Source organism: Rattus norvegicus, chromosome 2 (assembly GCF_036323735.1).
Source record: "Rattus norvegicus strain BN/NHsdMcwi chromosome 2, GRCr8, whole genome shotgun sequence".
Taxonomy (NCBI): domain Eukaryota; kingdom Metazoa; phylum Chordata; class Mammalia; order Rodentia; family Muridae; genus Rattus; species Rattus norvegicus.
In genome coordinates, this window is record NC_086020.1 from 139,435,125 (window position 1) to 139,455,379 (window position 20,255).

The following is a 20,255-nucleotide window of genomic DNA, read 5'->3' on the forward strand; positions in this document are numbered from 1 at the left end:
ATCTGGCTTACTAATTAGGATATTAGTGGTTGCACCCAGAGATCGAGTTACCTATTGATTCTAAACTAAGTTTGTGTGGTATTTTTCTTCACCCTGCGACTCAACTGAGTTCAAGAGAAAGGTATAGGGGATGTGGAATTGGATGCCTGGGACTGGTGTGGTATCAACCAGCCAAGGGAACTTAGCGAGTTGGGTAGAGAGTTTTCAGAGCAAAGGGTCAGAGAGAGTCTACCAAGATGAGAACACTCTGCTGATACCATGTGGCCCACCGGTGCCTAGGGTAGTGTGGCATGGCGAGTCCTTTTTCATTATTTCCCGCTACACTTGTGTGTTCACTCACAAGCACCTTCAGCCACTGATGAAGCATCTGAAGTCGGCAGGCACTGTTTCTCCAGCAGTAGCATGACTGTTGATTACCCCCGACACAATCCCCTATAATACACTGCCATGCTAAGCCACTATTGTATGCCATGCTCCAAATGCTACAGTTATAAGCCCTTGATGTATCGCTAAGACAATGATACAGATGTAGGCACCTTGCTAAGAGACGGGGGTTACTCCGTCTACTTTGTGCGTGAAGATCTGAGCTCAAGAGAGGTTAAAGACTCATGGTCACACATCTAGCTAGGGTGATATCAGATTCAAAACTGGCAGAAAGTACTTTAAAGACCCTTGCTGCTTTCTGTGGGTTCTAGCCAGAGGGCGGGGCCTCATGAGGATCTGTTCCAGAGCACAAACTAGAAGCTGCATTTTAGCAAGTGCCCCTAACCTGGAAAGCTGGTTCTCACAGGTATTGCTCTGTATGGCACTCTGGACATTTGAAACTACTGTAACTTTGTTTTTATTCCTGACACAGATATGGGACACTACTGGGTCAGTGAAAAAAGCTGTCTCTTTTGTGAACATTGTCTAGAAATCGTACAGTGGAAGCCATGAACCAAACGTGTCAAGCCTCAGCCATACACTACTGTTGTCTCTGGTCATCCCGGTGGTGGTTCTGGCTCTACTCGACTCACATAAATGGTGCTGCCTCTAAAGAAAAATAGATAATGAGCAAGACAGAAAAGCATCAGAGGGCTCACCCTCTGCTCCACAGGCAGGGTGTCAGGCTACGAGTGCTCCATTTGCACTGAGCTTATGTGTGGCTGATGTGACTTGGAGAAAAAGTGTCTAGTACTCACCAATGTAGGGATCATCTCGCTAGGACCCTCTCTATTTTTCCTTGTCAGAAGAGTATCTTTGAGAGAACAGGACACCGTCAGCATCCTGCCAATATATATGACAACACGCTCACCACACTCTCCTGCCTGGGGGACAGATTTAAGGTTTCCAATTAAGACCATTCACTGACTCCTGAGGTCAATCACGACACCACTTCTTCACAAACACCATCTTATGTAATCCTTTCAGATGCCCAAGGAGAAGCTCTTCCCTCATTTTGTAGATCCTGGAGAAGTGGCTGATGGAGCTGAGGCACTTGTAGCCCAGGGCTGGGAAAATGAAGCCTTCACTTGCCTGACGAGTGTCACATGCAAATGGCCGTACCTTCCAAACTTTCATCCTCAGAAACAACTGTTTTTCTTTGTACCAGCGATTGCCTGGGACCCTGGAAAGAGAAAAGATGACAAGTTACTCATGGCTGAAATTAGCTTGTGAGGTTTCTCTGTGTGCTTGGAAGGCTCCTGGTGTCTAATACACTGTATTTGTCTTTTGTGTCTTGTGTCACATGATCTGGAAAAGGGAAAGAAATGAGGATTGATGGACCATCTGGAAAAACGTTTTAAGAAAACCCAGAGTTGTCTGCAGGATGATTAAGCAAAGAAAGACTCTGCCTGCGATTAGATCAAACAGGGGTGTCAGTGCAGAAATGAGCACATTTTTACTTTGTACTGCAGCATGGAGGGGTTACTTGTGATGACAAAGACCATTGCTCACTGTGATGCCTGCAGGTCCACTTACTGAACAGAGACTCTCTGTGTCCTAGAGCTCACACTGGGGTCACTGGGCCCCACCAAAGCAGGGATTGGCAGGTTTCTGAGGGCCTGTTCCTTGTCTGGAATCGCAGGCTGCTGGCTGACTAAGGCTCATAGGGTATTGAACATGTGGATGTGGAGAGTGGGACAGAGAACACTTAGCTCTTTGGGGGACTCTTGGAAATGGAGGATACTCAGAACACTGGGTATGTGTCCTGGAAATACTGCACATTTAGAAGTACAGGCCTACTTTGATAAGCTTTTGTACTAAATACAGGCAATTATATATCATATTATTCATTGATTATGAACTGTTGTATAACTTCCTAAGGCTTTTGAAAGTGACAAATAGCAATGCTACAATGGCTTGATATTTAACAAATATTATGAGGGAATGCATTGAATGGAAGTAATCCCATGGGCACAAGATATAATACAGAAATAACCACAATACAATACCCAACCTCAAAGTAACCTTAATGTATGCAGGAGCTCCTGGGAGGGGTGAAACCAGTAGCTCACTTCTGGGCAGCCTGGGGAGGCTGAATGCTGATGTTTCTAGACCTAAACAACAAGTATTTTCAGGATGGAGTTTGAGAATTAACCCAAGGAGTGAAAATGTTCCTGGCCCTGCATTAAGGAAGACACCTGTCTCTCTCATTCTTACCAACAACTATGGAAATCACAGACCCCCAAAGTAATAGGAATTCTCCAGGAATCTGATGCTGGGAGAAGCCAAAGGGGGAGGAGGAACTTTTCTCCCCCGAAGAGATTCCACAGCATTCTAACAACTTATCAGACTGCCTGAAGGATGAGAGTGAAGCCCAGGTCATGGTGGATTGGACCACACCTTGACCATGACCTCTTTGATGAGCATATACTTAGCCCTCTATTTAAACTTCAGTCTCACCTCAGGACCCAGAACGTGGACTTGAGGGGTGTCCCAGGATCTCCTTCCTCTGCTTTCTGCTGTTAAGTTGGCGCTTGATTGGCTTGCTGAGGACTATTGGTGACCAAACCTGGCTTAGGTCACAGTCTGTGATCCCCAAATTCAATAACAAAAGTGTCCCTATTAAGCAAAAAGAAGCCAACTTTTAGAGAAGCAAAGATCTCAAGACATAAAGAGCCCGTGGTGGGTGCAGTAGTCAGGGACCTCCAGGGCACTGAGTGGCCCGTTTACAGTAGGTAAGATATTGGGAATTAGAGATTCTCGGATCAAAGCCACCATGTCCCTGTTTGATCTCATGCTGCACTTGAGGGTGTGAGCTTGAGGCTTGGAGTGGACTCATGTCCAAGTACTGAGATGATAGCAGATAGGAAAGAGCCCTGCCCTGGGATTCCAGAGCTCTGCCATTAACTTGAGATCTCTTTTGCTCCAACAAGCTTCTTGCGTTCTCTGTACCTCAGTTTCTGTTACGTATTCAGAGGGCCATGGCTTACTGGGGCCTAACCAACCTATCTCGCTATACAACATATAGTTTGCTTTTAGCTACATTTTTTGGGGGGGACAGGGATCTGAAGAGTTACAGCACTAGAGCTCGCTGCTGCTCCCTCTCCACGGCTGCTTATTCTGTAACAGAGTCCTTATCTGCTGCGGAAGAGGAGAGCATCTCCTACACAAATTAGCATATGGAGACTTTGAGATGGAAGCTTGCCAACCGCTCCAAAGGAAACGGTCCTGATAACTGGCCGCAAGATCCAGCAGCCTCCATGAGAACAGTAAAGAAAACACTTTCCCTTGGTGCTTGTCACAGAAAAGGAGATAAAGGGTCTGGAGGACAGATGAAAGTTTCCAAAAACCATAAAAGATGAATTGATGGGAAAGACGATGGGTGGGAAGAGTCACGTTATTAAAAAAAAAGAAAATAAAAGTGGAAAAAATGGCTCAGTAGTCGTGGAAAAGAAGTGAGGTCACATACAAACTTTTAAGAGTAGCCTGGAAAAAAATAATAAAAATAAGGCTTTGTGGGCTTAGGAACGGTCGGGAGGACTCCATTCTTCCCACCTGGGGAGAATAATTGGCAGTGGCTGACTTGGGGTTTGTTTTGGCTCCTTGGCAGGGGCAGGGTTGTTATGGTAATATTCCCGGGCCAAGTGTTCAGTGCTGAGCTTGAATAGAAAGAGCTCAGCAGCCGAGAGTTCCCAGCCCCAGGTTTGTTCTTGAACCTCTGAACTCTTCACAGAATGTAGGCTTCACATTCACATTCTAAGAAGTAATTAGTACTGTGGCAGAGACGGCCAGCCTTTCATGGGCCAGCCTTTCATGGGCACCGAAAAGAACTCTGAGGAACCCCGTAGGAGGGAGTGGGTAGATGAAGCGTCCTCGCTGACGACTCACTGGGATAAAGGAGTCAACGTCTACGTTTTTTGCTGAAGTTATTTTTTTATTCTCTATAAATGAGTGCCTTGCCTACATGTGTATAGAATGCTCACAGAGACCAAGAGAGGCTATTGGATCCCCAGAACTGGAGTTGCAGATGGTCGCAAACCACGGTGTAGGTGCTGGGAACCAAACCCAGGTCCTGTGCAAGAGCGACAGGGCGTTTAGCCCTTGAGCCATCTCCAACTGAACTAAATGTTAACTTTAGCCAGCACCGCTCGGGATTGTCTGGCCCTATGCAGTTATCAAAGATCTTTTCCCCATTCACATTGGCCTCTCTCAAAAGGACAATCCACGGACCTTGCTCCTAAAATATTTTAATTGTCCTTGAACAGAGTGAGCCTCAGGCATCACGTAGTCAGGATGGAGTGGCCAAATAGCCACCATCTTATTCAAATGGATTTGTTAAATTACAGAATTATCGAGTCACCTAGTCCCCCGCCCCCCATTTTCTTTATTCTTTTTTAGGAGGTAGCATCTCTCTGCGTCTACAGAATGACCTTATCTAGAATGTGTTGCCCCTATCCCCCAGTCCCGACTGCAGTGATAAGGCTAGGCGAAAAGGGAAGACTCAGCTGATGTCTAATTTGTGACTTGCTCATGACCTGTTAAAAGTTTCAGTTTCTGGGATGACAAAAATAGATCCTTCCTAGTCCCAAGCGAGCCTGCCTCTCACCCCTCCACAGAATCTCACCCCCAGTAACACCTCCCGAAGGCTCCTGGTGCCCTCCTCACTTCCACTCCTGACTACACAGTTTTTTCAAAACATGTGATAATGTGACTTTTTTCATGATTTTTTTTAACGTAGTGGCAATGGAATTTGCTTACACTTAAGCCCGGATGGCAACAAGGTCTGTAAATATAGCAAGGAAAATCTCTGCAGGTAATGTTAAAGTTTGTAAAGCTATTGAACCATTTATTCCTGATGAGCAAATTAAGCAATCTGTTGGGTCATTAAGATACCCCTTGAGCGAATACTTCAGCCCGGACCCCGTGTTGGCAGGGAGTATAAGGACCACACAGATAAGCCAGGGGCTTCCATATCGTGGTTTGGTTGAACATTTCTATAACCTGGTCTGGGCTTCAACAGAGCCTCAACTGGATGGTGGCAGGTCTTTCTCACTTAAAAGGATGCTCTTGCTTTCACATTTTGTGGCTTTTATTTTACAACGTGGTGCATTCCTTGGAGACCGTAAAATACTGGTTAACTGCAATCCACACCTTTAGGGCAATTCGTTGACAGTTGAAGCATCCGCTCAGAAACCCCACTCCTGGAGAGAGGTTAACCAGTTTGTTAAATTCCCTGACTGAAGAGGTCTCCACAGAGATGGTTAAAGGCTAACCTTTCCAAGTACATATCACTGTCTGTCCATCCCCCAGAGCTTTAAAAATTAGCCCAAGCCTTATTCAAGATGATGGTTAATTGAACATATGCATACTGTTTGAGCAGGATGAGAAAATATATAAAAAAAATCGTATCATGTCTCTTATATGAGTGAGGCATGGACTCAGCTATACTAGGTAACTTTAGTAGGAACCCCATGGGTTCAATTTAAGTTTTGCAGGCCTGTTGGAAGGTCTAGGAAAGTGAAGGTCGGAGAAGTTGATTTGAATAATTACAAAAATCCGAGGTCCAGGGATCAGAAGAACCTGATGACCAACTGCTGTCTCTGGGTGATGTGGAGCGGGTGCCTGGAAGCCCCTCCCCAGACCTCAAATCGGCTGTCTGTAGAAAGGCCTACATCTGACTGCAGGAGCCAGTGGCAAATGCCCAGTTTCCCTGTCTCATCTTCTAATTCCCACAGGAGAGTGTCTCACTGTGACACAGAGCTCATGCTAGCAGGGCAGTGTAAAGGACAGACTTTAGAGTTAGAGTTCCTTCCCATTGGCCTTACCTGAGAAAGGAGACTGTTTTTTTTTTTAATTTTTGCAAAGCAAAAATTTTAATTATTTTTAATTAATAATTAATGCTTTAATTATTGCAAAGCAGCACCAGAGCCTGCATACGCATCTGGTAAGCCCCACGCTCTTTTGAAGTTGGCCCTTACACCTAGAGCAGAGCTCTCCACTAGAGTTCTCTGCAGCTATGAAAATGGTCACTGTTTGCACAGTGCAGTGTGGTGGTCACTTGCCACCCCTCCCTTCTGTAATGGGGCTGGCAGAAACAAAAACATTCTAAAGAGGCATTCGTGGCTCTCGGTCTATCAGACAACTGACCCCAAAGAAATGAGAATTCCCCCAGGAATCTGATGCTGGATAAGGCCCCACCAGAGTGGGACATTGTCTCCTGGAAAAGGAAAGGGAGCTCACAAAGTTCTAGCAACATGTCAGCCCAGCTTACAGGATGAGATGGAAGCCAGACAAGGACAGGTCAGTAGTGAGCAGGACACACTTTGACTGGGTCTGCTCAGATAAGCATATGCATGGCCTTCAATTTAAACTCAAGCCTCTCCTCAGGACCCCTAAGACTGGAGGGAATCCCCGGATGTCTTTCTCCCTCTTGCAGTGTGACCACATTGAATAATTTTCATTTTTTCTGCTGTCCACTATTAATTTGGCTTTTTACATTGGATCGTTGGGATTAGGTGCGTGGACCCGGCTTGAGACACAGGTTATGAACCCAAGTTCATTAACACTTCCACCAAGTTGGATGTAGGTATTATCCATATGTCCTAAAGTTTTCTGAGTCTTCGGTCTGTTGCTTCCATTATATTTTGAAATATTGATAAGGCTGAGTACTTGAGGGAGTTTCCAGGGCCCTTCACTGTGGGGTGGAGTTGAGCTCTTGACTGTTCAGGGTTCTCACCTGCTAATACAAACATTCATCACCATGGGTGTTCAGACACAGATCCTAAAGCCTGTGGCCACCAGGTAGCCCAAAGGTATCCACTTGCCTTCTGGAGATGTTCCTCAAAATCTTTGGAGCGTAGAGCATCCTTCCTGTGGACAGACAGTGGCAGATGACAAAGCACAGTCTACATAAATATTAACATAAAAATTCACATGAGCTACTGAACTCCACAGAACAACTAATTTTTACACGTGAGCATATGTTTGCAGTTGCTTTCTCAAACTCATGCACGGGGCTGGAATGTAGGATAGTAAAGGAAGGTTTGCCTAAAATTCACACATAGACTGTGAGTATCCTGTATACAAAATTATTGCGAGTTTACATGGCTGAGTCTATGTCTCATGGTTTAACAAAGACGGTCCCAGATTTCACAAAGAAACAGATTTTCAAGTGCTTTACTCTTTAGGGAACTGGGGATCTCCTTCCTATATGCACAGGAATGTACATCCAGAGCTAAGCATGAGTCAGTCTCTTTCTGTTCAGGCTACAAATCCAGCTAGCATACAACAGGACAAGAAAGGACTTTGGGGACTTCATGATTAGTAAATTAGAATATTTCTTTCCAAATTAGACAAAGAGATATTGATGACTTACGTGTTAACATTTAAAAAAATAATTTGACACTTGAACAAATTCTATCCCAAACATTTCTGTACTTACTGTTCTTTAAACTTTACTCACAAAAAAAAAAAAATCTAAAAATAAAAAGTAGGAGTTACCTATTAAAAACTAAGTTTCGTATAATGTTCTCACATTGATTTATAAATATTCCTGGGATTCAGTTTGCACAAACTTGGTCATCTTCCTTAGTTATCTCTTTTTTACATAATAGTGGGGAAACTAGCTTAGGAAATATTTTCCCAATGGGGAAAGCCTGAGGACCAGTGGGGCATTTGCCTGGTCAGCAAAACCTTGCCTTACTGCTTTGTGGGTGATGTTCCAGACAAAACATGGCTCCCATCACTGTGCTGCAGACAGGTCACACCGCAGCTGGTGATTTGTATTGAGAATTCAGAACTCTCAGGTCAGACCCTCCGATCCGTTTATTTGGGGTTTGTGTTTGTTTTAGTAGACCAGGGTCGAGAGGAGAGGTACCAGGGAGGAAATGAGTGTCACACTGTGGGGGCTGTCTCTCTTCATGGCTTAGCTCAGGGCTGGTGGCAGGGTGTGAAGACTGGGGGGGGGGGGGAGTTGGTGGGGGGGTTGGGGGGGGGGGGAGAACAGTTCTGCCCTGGATGGCTGTTAGAGAAACAAACAATTTGCCCAATGGTACTCACTGGGGTAGAGTAGGGCAAACCCTGGGTGGAGAGACAGGACTCAGTGTGTCAGTGTTGATCTCCTATTACAGTATTTCTCATCCATGTTACTGTATTAAAGCGTGTTCCCGGGTAGGGCTGCTAATGTGGTGTCTGAGAATTCCCGTTCTCATCCATCACACAACTGCACATCAGTGCTTCCGGGTTAGCATATATAGGCTGTGGTTGAGGATAATGCTCATTGATTGGTTGACTAGATCTTTCTGTCAGATTAGTTTATAGAGTCTGGTGGTAAGAATTTAAATCTCTTTCGGGCTCTCATAAAGCCATATGCAAAATTAAAGGTTCTCGGGGAGCAGTTAGCATAGTCTGCTGCCAAGATAACTTGATTTACATTAAAATAAAACCAGGTTGGTTTTACATGTATGTGAAGATTTAGTCTTCCATGCGTCCGCCTTCTAGATAGTTCCTGAGCTGTGTGGGTGTTGGGTGAGTCTCAGCAGAGCAAAAACAGGCAGTACAAGTTCCCAGGCTCAAGGGCCCTGTAAAATTTCACAACGCTATAGCATTCACGTTGATTCTTCTGTTGGAAACAAATTCCACTGAACGGTGCAGTGTGACTTACTGATGTTGCCTGTTCTTGAGTTAGTTCTCCACGGGATTAACCGGATTGGTTGGCTTTTTGCAAGTGTGATCAAAAGAAACTCTTTTTAGTTCCTTAACAAGAATCCAGAGGCTTTTAGTGCTCTTAAAAGGTAAAGTTGGAAACAAACCGAGTTGTTACTGTTTTTATTCTTATTTTAAGTAGACTCAATATTGTTCTTGGAATCTAACTGACTTTACGTTGCTTAAAGGAATTTAATGTGGTGTTTTCAGAGAGCAGGCGCTATGGCTCTGTCATGTTCTGAACTCTGATTTGTAAAGGCTTTCTGTTTTACCTCTTCACAGGCCTGTTGATTGGCGCTGGCTGTGCCCTCTACCCCTTGGGCTGGGACAGTGAGGAAGTCCGGCAGACTTGTGGCTACATCTCTGACCAGTTTGACTTGGGTGAGTTCTTGTTATCCTTCATAGAAAAGGGGCTTATCTTGAAGGAAGACAGTCTGGGGCTGTGTTTGGCATACATACATACATGCATGCATACATACATACATACACACACATATATATATATACTTACATATATTTATCCATTCGTTATTGACGAGTCATTGATACCCTACTGTTTGCCAGCACCATGATTTATATTGCAAATTCTAAGGAAAGCCTTGCTCTCATGAGCTTTTATAACCTCTGATTAATTTGTTCAAAATCATGTATTAATCATTCATTATACATGCTGAAAACGTCTCTGGGGGATTCACAGGCAAACAAAGCAATCAAGAAAAGTACAATGAGGGTAAAGTTTCTCTCCGGGATGTGAAACACTGTGTGAAAGGGGAGAAGAGGGGCTGGAGAGATGGCTCAGCAGATAAGAGCACTGGCTCCTCTTCCAGAGGTCCTGAGTTCAATTCCCAGCAACCACATGGTGGCTCACAACCATCTGTAATGAGATCTAATGTCACCTTCTGGTATGCAGGTGTAATGCAGATAAAGCACTCATATACATAAAACAAAATAAATCTTTTTTTAAAAAAGAAAAGAAAGGAAAGGGAGAAGAGGGCTGCCCCAGCATCCTGAGCACAGAACACATGGTTTACCAGCAGTCGATGGAAGCTCCTGGCATCACGGCCCTTTGTGGCTCTGCTTGTCTGTGCTAATGAAGAAGTTCAGGTGTTTTCTGCTTATAGCTAAGTGCATGCTACTCGCTCCGCAGACTTTATGATTTCTAATGGTGCACATAGAATTCAAGATTTTAATTTGTGGTAAGTAGGGACCATTTTATTCAGTCAATAAAGGTTGTGCTGATCTAACCACCCCTTACTTCTTTTAAATTGAGAAAATAACTATGTTTATTTCACTTCCTATTGCTTTAAGGTGTGCTCTAATGAAGTGTTTGATTGAATATGTGTTGTCTCTGCTGAATTACATCTCTTGGAGTATTTTTCTGGAATAGGAGTTAATACACAAAAGAATAAGGCCTTTAGACACTACTAACTAGGTTCATGACTCAAGCCCCTGTAGCAAAAGGTAGGTTAATAAGGGGAAAGTATGTGAATGTTTTTAAAATAAGTTTCAACAGGATGTTTGCCCTGATAAGAAGGTAACGACATTGTGTAGATGCTAAACCCATGGCTTCCTGTGCAGGTTTGATGTGTAATTAACACGAGTAATCATAGAGAGCTGTGATTGGACAGGGCTGTGCGGGGTGTGAGCCAATAGTAATAGCAAGGCCATGTCTGCCTCCCTCTCTGTGTGCCTGTGTTGAAGAGACACGAACACTCTTCAGGTGCAGACAGTTGTGGCTCTTATGCCCTGCTGAGAGGGAGTTCACAGTCTTCTTAGGTTCCATGACCTGTCTCTGGGCAGAAGGACTCAGGCAGGTCAGAGTGTCTTTCCTGCCTCTGCTCTTCTCCCAAAGTCCAAGGCGCCATCTGTGGGGCAGCTGTGCTGCTGTGACTGCCAAGGGCAGCCAGTCTGTTCCTCGGCCATGCGGACCAGAGGCTGAGCTGCTGCTGCTGCCCGTGCCGTCCCTATCTCGTGGAATTTACTGACCTAAACATCCGTGGCTCACCTAAGGCATCCGCTTCCAAGAAGAAAGATTCTGAGAGAACTGGCCTCATGGTTTTTATTATCTCCTAAGTCAGTATCTTTGAATCTTTATGCTATGTTGATTAGTATTTTTTCCTGTTAATATAATGAGTTGCATAGCTAAGCAGTGTTTAGAGGAAATAAGTGAATGACGAAAAGATTAAAAAGAAGTGAGACGGTGAAGATGAAGTGGTTTCTCCTTGGCTTACTGGATGACAGTCACCTTGCTCTCCTCAGTGGGACACTGGCTCCCTCAGTAGAGAGCAGTGTGCACCTAACAAGCATAGATACCTCAAGCAACATCCTGTGTCTGTCTCCTCTCCCCTCGTCCAGTACAAGCTTGCCTGAGTTTGGATTACATTTGCATAGTGCTTACTATGTCTAGGGGAAATATTTTAAAATGTTGTGTGGCTTTTCCTTTCTCTGGTGTTTGAAGCATTCCTAGCTGCTTAACACCGGCCCCAACTCAACTGGAATCTCGTCCTCCGCTGACCTGACCTGTTGCTGTGACGCCTTGCATTGTTGAATTAATTAGCAGAGTGTAACGAGACTTGCTGGACCCCAGTTTCCTGTGCTTTATCAACACTGCACATCCAGAAAATTCAATGTCCAATTAAAACAAAATTGAATGCCCTTTTTACTGTTTATTTTTGTTTATAATATTTTTCAACATTTTTTTTTATAATGAATGTAAGTAAAAACTTCCTCCACGGCTATGTGACAATGTGCATGCAGTGCCCACAGCAGCCAGAAGAGGGCACCAGATGCACCGGAACTGGAGTTGCAGATGGTTTTGAATAGCCTGGTGGGTGCTGGAAACTGAACCTGGTTGTGGGGGGGTGGGGTTCCTCTGGAAGAGCAACCTTTGTTTTTAACCTTTGAGCCATCTCCCCAGCCTCTATTCATTTAATGTTACTAAAACCACATTAGCAATTTAAGAGCCCATTGTGATTTAATGTCTACCCATTTGTTTTATGTTTCTCTTAGACTGGATGATGACCTGGGGAAGAAAGCTGACTTTATCTAAAGATTAAAACAGCTCTAGGTCCCCTGAGTAAATAGCTTTTACTTATTGAGCTGTTTTTTTTTTTACTGGTTCTATTTTTGGGAACGCTGACATTTTTTTCTTTCAAAGGACTTCAGAGGAGAAGCAGAGATCCATTTTTAGGCCTGTCCCACATAACTGCTCTCGCTTACCTCCCCACAGGAAACTGTCGCCCGCCCTCTGTGCATGGACCATGCTGAGCTTCGGTGCTTTAGCCAAGTCACAAACTGTGATGCTAACTTGACAAGGCCCCTAGGGCAGGGTAGATGAGCCCAGCTTGAGTTCATGGGTGACTCTGTCCGTGGAGTCCTACATTCAGCGTATCTGTTGAGGGCCACAGTCACCCCCTGCTTTTGCCATTTATGAGAATCTGAGCTTATGTCTACTCCTCTGAAAGGAGACAACCTATGGACATGATATCCTCCCAAAGAATAGTGGAGCCTGGAATTCTCCAGACCACTTACAAGGGGCAGGGAAAGGGCATCAGCAAGGAATGAAAAGTCACTATTTATTGGGCTTTAGGAACTTAAAACTAGCAAGAGAGACAAATATTAAAAAATATATAATATGCACCTGTACTTGTCAGTTTTAGTTGTCAACCTGGCACACGCCAGCATCACCAACCAAGAGAGTCTAATTGAGTGGTTGTCTCGATTAGGTTGGCCGAGGGCAAGTGTCAGGGTTATCTTGATTGCATTAGTCAAGGTGGAAAGCCCTGCCCACTGTGGGTGGCACCACTTCCTAGTCAGGGTATTTTATACAGTATGAGATCAGAGAAAGTAAGCTGGGTTTGGCATGACTGCATTAATTGTTCTTTTTCCTTTTATGGGTGACATGTGACCAACTCCCTCAGGCTCCTGCTGCTCCGACTGCTCTGATGGGACTGTGAGCTAAAATAACCCCTTCATTATGCCAACAGGTGTGATGAAAAAGACATCTGAGGCACGGTAGACAGGAAGTGTGGCTGTTACATCGGGCATGGTGATTGCCTTGCTCATACTGTTCTGCTCCAGTTGCTGAGATTAAGCTAGAGGTTGGCCAGCATAAAGAGCCAGACTGCAATGTTTCCAACATGGCATATTATGTGTCTCTGTCATGACTACTCAACCCAGCAGCTGGAACATGAGAGACTGCGGACAAAGGGCAATGTTTATTTACAGAAGCAGACAGTGGGACTGCAGGAAGATGATGTGTGATCCCAGGCAAACACAACCTGTACCATGTTAGAAAATTGCTCCTCTGGAAAGGGTATGTTCCCTCACTGAGCCTTACAGCAACTGGTGATGTTCTGGGGACACTGGAAAACCAACCACACAGCCCTGTTCTGTTATCCTACTGTGCTGTGTAAATGCCTTGTTGGGCAGTGGAGGAAAATGGCGTGGCAAGCACTGCAGATCCACAGTGGCCCACACCAGCCCTTGCACTGGCCTGTGCATCCCAGAGACAGTGACCCCGGAGATGTTCTCTGAGGTTTCCGAGGAAAGGGCCATATGCCTATAGGAGATGAACCAAAACCACACTGACCTACTCCTACCCCGACACACACACACACACACACACACACACACACACACAGACACACAGACACACACACACACACACACACACACATAGACACACACACACACACACACACACACACACACCAGAAGGGAGTAAGTAAGCAGCAGAGAGGAACAGAGGTAGATAACAAAGCCAGTCCAAGATCCATCACCTCTGAATCTTGCCTTCCCTTGGACCTTCTTCAGACATTGCTCTCACACACATATTCCCCTACTGGACACTGTGTTCTTCCATTACTTGTAGCTAAAAGCAGCTTGACGTTGTGATTTACCAATAAAAACTCAAGACCACATGGCCTTCCCTGGGGGTGTCATAGCTGACATGGGGGTCTCATGGCTGTACAGGATATGTATAAGTACAGATTGAGTGTGGTGTCCTTGAGAGCATGGGGAAGGTTGGGCTGCAAGGAGATGAATGGATGTGGTCAGAAAGGAGCCTTCGTTGTGTTTAGGTTTTCTGATTGAGCAGGGTTTTGTACAAGTAACTTTTATTTTCCTGATAAAATTATTTTTTATTCCCCTGAACTAATTGTCTTCTCTGAGGCTTACTGCCTCCCTCTGCTATAACCTAGGCCTGGTCTTGGAAGCTTCTAACAATCTAATCTAGCCCTAGTATATTTTCAGCCTCTGAGACTGCTGAATGCGCTCACCCTTCTAGTTTTTTTCTGAACTCTGGCTGGCTCTTTCAACTCAGCTGTTCTGACTCAAACTCCTCGATAAGCTGACTGATTCAATCTCAATCTCTCTCTCTCTCTCTCTCTCTCTCTCTCTCTCTCTCTCCCCTATTCCTCCCCCTCCCCTCCCCTCTCCCTCTCCCCCTCTCCCTCTCCCCCTTCCTCTCCCCCTCTCCCTCTCCCCCTCCCCCTCTCCCTCTCTCTCCTTGACCTCTAACTCTTCTGGCTCCTTCTCATTCTCTGGCTTGTTCTCTCTTCAACCTGCCTCTGTAAAACTCTCCCTTTTCTCCCTCTCCACGTTGCTCCTTAAGTAGCTTCCCTTTCCTCCCTCTTCTTGTGAGAGTTGAACATATCCTATTCTACTCTATTCTGTCAAATCTTTGTCTGATCTGCTTTTTCTGTCGCTCAATTACACATCACTTTGAACTATGGGTGCTTCCTTCTGCAAACTAACTTTACCTTTTACTGTTTGGATTAAAGTTATGTACTAAGGGAGTATATGTATTCCAGCCAGAGGGATTAAGGGTGTGTGCTAAGGGTGAGCCACAACACGACTAGAAACAGTGTTTTCCAGCAAATAGCACAATCTCAGGTTCAGGGTGTGATCAAATATCTTGCAACAGGGTTTAGTCTCAGGTTAGAGGTTAGCGAGGGCCTCCAGAGAAAGCATTTTAGCTGTCCCAGAAAATGTACATAAGAGGCAGGAAGGGCTTTCCTGGAAAGTTTACATCCGTGACCATGATGCAATGGGAAGGATCTATCAGACATGTCTCCAACTCCTAGAGACGAAATAAAAGGCTGTTTGCTGATGTCGGTGGTGTTTTGTTCTCTGCATGCCTAATTTCTTTTCTGTCACTGACTTGTCCATCATTTTTATATCAACTCTGAAATTTTGAGCCAGCTGTACAATAGTAACTACTTGGACCAATCAGACAGTGTTACAGTGTGAATGTTTGAATGACACTGATTTATGAGGAAGAAAAGTATATTTATGAATTTACTCATTTAAAAACAAAATTAATAGTCCCAGCAGCTTGGACAGTGAGTATCTGAATCTCCACTAATCTTGCATCTACCTTGACAGTAATTATCAATCTTTGACATAAGAATCAGAAGGAGTCTTATTGAGAAAGTAAATGCTTGGTTCCTGTATCTCAGACATTGTTGTTTTCTCAGTGCTGTTTATTTTGTATAGGTCTTCTTATGTGTATGCATGTTTTGACTGAGTGTACATATGTACTCTGTATGTGTGCTTCATTCTGTGTCAGAAGAGGGTGTCAGATCCCCTAGATCTGGAGTTCCAGACCATGAGTGCCTTGTGGGTGCTGGGAATCAAATCCAGGTTTCTGTAAGAACGGTATTCTTAACTGCATAGCCATTTTCCAGCCCCCCTCTCACTGGTATTTTAAATACTGATCATTTATGTAAAACAGGATGCTTTTATGATTAGATTAAAAAACTGATTTAAATTGACTAAAACAAAGAGGCGATTTCAGATGGTTTAGGATAAGGCCAGATATAAAGTGCAAACTTAAGTAGGCTGGATCTCAGAGATACCTTCTGGGGTCCATGTTTGAGAAGAATCATCCGCAGAATGGCTGCAACCATTTTCTATCAATAGGCTGGCAACATCCTGCAGCTCATTCTCCTCACAGATGTATTTGGCACTGGTAGCTCTGAGCACCATATTTCACACTAGGCGAGCTGCTCCCCAGTAGTGCAATAGCATCCTCTCCCTCTCCCCTCCTCTTACTCTCCCCCTCCCCCTCTCCCCCCCTCATCTCTCATCTCTCTTTTTCTATCTCTCCCCCACCTTTTGAGTTGGGCCAGCCTGGCTGCGCATGCATCTTCCCTTGAACAGAAAACTACTGCCGGGGAGAGTGTGTCTGAATTAGTCTCTTACGGAGACTTGTGAGTTGCCATCGATGCTAAGAGAAGAAAAGCCACTGTTGTCGTCCTTTGTCGGGCATCAGAGTTTATTTCATCCATGTAGCCTGTGGCTGCAACAAGGATCAATGGTAGTTTGAGCTCTGTAAGACAAACAGTGGCGATTGTCTCACTATTTGTTGAAGGAACAAGAGTGTAAGTGATAGGAACAGCCCAGGACACAGCAGAGCACCTGACATGTAAGGAAAGGTTGCCAGGTTTTTTGTTTTTTGTTGTTGTTATTGTTGTTGTTCTTTGTTTGTTTGTTTTGTTTTTTAATTTTTTATTAGATCTATTTCTTTACTTACATTTCAAATGTTATTCCCTTTCCTGGTTTCCTGTCTATAAGTCCCCATTCCCCTTCCCTCCCCCTCCCCTACACAGGTATTTCCCCCATACATCCTCCTTACTCCCCCCCATATTCCCCTGGACTGGGGGTCCAACCTTGGCAGGACCAAGGGCTTCCCCTTCTACTGGTGCCCCAACAAGGCTATTCTCTGCTACATATGCAGTTGGAGCCCTGGGTCAGTCCATGTATAGTCTTTCGGTAGTAGTTTAGTCCCTGGTTGGTTGGCATTGTTGTTCTGATGAGGTTGTAAGTCCCTTCAGCTCTTTCAATCCGTCCTCTAATTCCCACCAAGGGGGTCCTGTTCTCAGTTTGGTGGTTTGCTGCTAGCATTGACCTCTGTATTGGACATGCTCTGGATGTGTCTCTCAGGAGAGATCTATAGCTGGTCCCTTTCAGCATGCATTTTTTAGCTTCATCAATCTTATCTAGTTTTGGTGGCTGTATATATATGGGCCACATGTGGGGCAGGCTCTGAATGGCTGTTCCTTGAGTCGCTGCTCTAAACTTTGCTTCCATATCCCCTCCTATGGATATTTTTCCCCTTTTAAGAAGGAGTGGGAGCATCTGATTTTGGTCATCCTTCTTCTTGAGCTTCCTGTGATCTGTGGATTACATCTTGGATAATTCGAGCTTTTTGGCTAATATTTACTTATCAATGAGTACATAACAAGTGTGTTTTTCTGTGATCGAGTTACCTCACTCAGGATGGTATTTTCTAGTTCATTCCATTTGCCTATGAATTTCATGAAGTCATTGTTTTGATAGCTGAGTAGTACTTCATTGTGCAGATGTACCACATTTTTTGAATCCATTCCTCTGTTGAAGGGCATCTGGGTTCTTTCCAGCTTCTGGCTATTATAAATAAGGCTGCTATGAACACAGTGGAGCATGTGTCTTTGTTATATGTTGGGGCACCTTTTGGGTATATGCCCAGGAGAGGTATAGCTGGATCCTCAGGTAGTTCAATGTCCAATTTTCTGAGGAACTCCACACTGATTTCCAGAATGGTTGTACCAGTCTGCAATCCCACCAACAATGGAGGAGTGTTCCTCTTTCTTCACATCCTCACCAGCATCTGTTGTCACCTGAGTTTTTTATCTTAGCCATTCTGACTGGTGTGAAGTAGAATCTCAGGGTTGTTTTGATTTGCATTTCCCTGATGACTAAGGATATTGAACATTTCTTTAGGTGCCTTTTGGCCATTTGATAATCCTCAGCTGAGAATGTTTGGTTTAGCTCTGTACCCCATTTTTTAATAGGGTTATTTGGCTCTCTGGAGTCTAACTTCTTGAGTTCTTTGGATACTAGCCTTCTATCAGATGTAGGATTGGTAAAGATCTTTTCCAAATCTGTTGGTTGCCATTTTGTCCAATGACAGTGTCCTTTGCCTTACAGAAGCTTTGCAGTTTTATGAGGTTCCATTTGTCCATTCTTGATCTTAGAGCATAAGCCATTGGTGTTTTGTTCAGGAAATTTTCCCCAATGCCCATGTGTTTGAGACTCTGCCCCACTTTTTCTTCTATTAGTTTGAGTGTATCTGGTTTGATGTGGAGGTCCTTGATCCACTTGGACTTAAGCTTTGTACAGGGTGATAAGAATGGATCAATTTGCATTCTTCTACATGCTGACCTCCAGTTGAACCAGCACCATTTGTTGAAAATGTTTTTTTTTTTCTTCCATTGGATGGTTTTAGATCCTTTGTCAAAGACCAAGTGACCATAGGTGTGTAGGTTCATTTCTGGGTCTTCACTTCTGTTCCACTGATCTAAGGCTGGCATTTTTAATGTGTTTTTTTAATATGTTCTTTTTTTTTAAAACAGACTAAACCTGGGGTGCTCATAATCAGGTTGTCTAATGGGTTTAATTCATGCCTCACAGATATCTTCATCTATTGAAGATTTTATAATTACATCCTTATGTTCAAAAGGAGCGTTTCAATTAATTTGTCTTGCTAATTTGCCAAGTAAATTTGAGTAATTATTGCTTTCACTTTGCTATTTAATTTGATTAAGAAGCCACCGTGTTTTCTGTCCCGGAGGTTGTGCTGCTGGTGTGAGCTACGGCATCCCAGCAGCAGAGAGATGTGTAGTCTTTGTCTGCATTTCCAATCCAAGGAAAAATCGTCACCACCATTTAAACAATGACCACTGTATTAGTCGGGTCCTCTGGAGTCACAGAACTTATAGAATGTCTCTAGATATGAAGGGAATATATTGTAATGGCTTACAGTCTGCAGTCCAACTAACCCAACAATGGGCAGCTGTGAGTGGGAAGTCCAAGAGTCTAGCAGTTGCTCAGTCCCACAAGGCTCATTGTTTCAGCTGGGCTTCTGGATAAGCTGGGATCCTGAAGAAGAAGGTTCCACCAGATGTGCTGGCAAGTAAGTGCAAACAGGCAAAGAAGAGTGAGTCTTCTTTCTTCCAATGTCCTCCAGCAGAAGGTATGGCCCAGATTTAAGTTGTGAACTACTACGCCTGAATTTGGAACTTGCGCTGTCCCAGGCTGGCCTTCAACTCAGAGATCCGCTTGCCTCAGTCTCCTGGGATTAAAGGCATGTTCCACCATGCCAGGGCCTAAGCTTTTCATGGCCACTATGCCTCAAGATCTGGATCAAAAGTGTGTGTCATCCCATGTCAAGATCCGGGTCAGAAGCCTTGCATCTTCAGCCTCAAGATCTGAATCACAGGTGTGCCCTCCATTTCTGGATTGCAGTTCATTCCAGATGTAGTCAAGTTGACAACCAAGAATAGCCATTACAAACTCACCTTTCTAAACCCTAAGCTCACCTTCTTCAGCTGCCTGACCCCCGAGGCATAGGTTCCATCCTTAGATCTAACTACACTTGATCCATAAGTTATATGAAGGATAGTGGGTAAAGCTGAGGAGAAAAGTAAGGAGTTCTTCCTACTCCCTGACCTCCAATCTTTACAGTTTTGAGCTTTCCCCAAGCCTGGTAGTATCCATGATGCTTTTCCAGCCGTATGACCTGCCTTCCAGCTGACACACAGAAGCCTCCATTAATAAAAACAATGACAGAGAACCCTCTGATTGACCTCTGTGACATTTCATACGACCTATATAATTTTAACTACTTTTACAAGTCTCCTGTGCCTTGTGTGGATGTGCTAACTGCACCACGTGCCGGCAGCTCCTGCCTCTGACTGTCATGCTGAAGTCAGATGTCCTTTTGTTTTGTGGTTTGGTTGGGCTTTTGTTTCTTTCCTTGTCTCAGGCAGAATTACTTTCCCATCCTCCCATTTAGCAGCAGACTCTTACCCGACTCAACAGTCACTGCTTAAAGTAGGCGTATGGTCCCATTGTAAGATGTTTGTGACGCTAGTGAGCAGTACGGTCCGAACACACATCAGGATTTAGCCAGGAAACCTGGAGAGACCACTCAGCAGTTAAAGTGTGTGGTGCTCTGGCGGGAGTTTGATTGCCAGCATCCATTTTTAGTGAGTCACAGCTGCCTGTAACTTGCTCTGAGCCATCTGACGCCCTCTTCTGGCCTCTGCCGTCACCCTCACTCACGGAGAGTCCCTGGACCAGTT

General features: G+C 44.4%; 1 protein-coding gene and 1 long non-coding RNA gene across 4 annotated transcripts in view; both read left to right on the forward strand.

Annotated features, from left to right (window-relative positions):
• The window catches only part of LOC120100819 (uncharacterized), a 105,013-nt gene extending 101,159 nt beyond the window's left edge, over positions 1–3,854 (forward strand). For 2 of the 3 annotated variants that reach the window (XR_005500954.2, XR_010064281.1), the window contains exon 2: positions 857–3,854. This is a non-coding gene — a long non-coding RNA (uncharacterized LOC120100819). The remainder of the gene's footprint in view (positions 1–856) is intronic. The other variant, XR_010064282.1, reaches the window with a different exon arrangement.
• Lhfpl6 (LHFPL tetraspan subfamily member 6) overlaps positions 1–20,255 on the forward strand; it is a 197,931-nt gene that overhangs the window by 158,315 nt on the left and 19,361 nt on the right. The window contains exon 3 of the mRNA NM_001109183.1: positions 9,409–9,507. Within this exon, the coding sequence (NP_001102653.1) occupies positions 9,409–9,507 (99 nt within the window). The remainder of the gene's footprint in view (positions 1–9,408; positions 9,508–20,255) is intronic.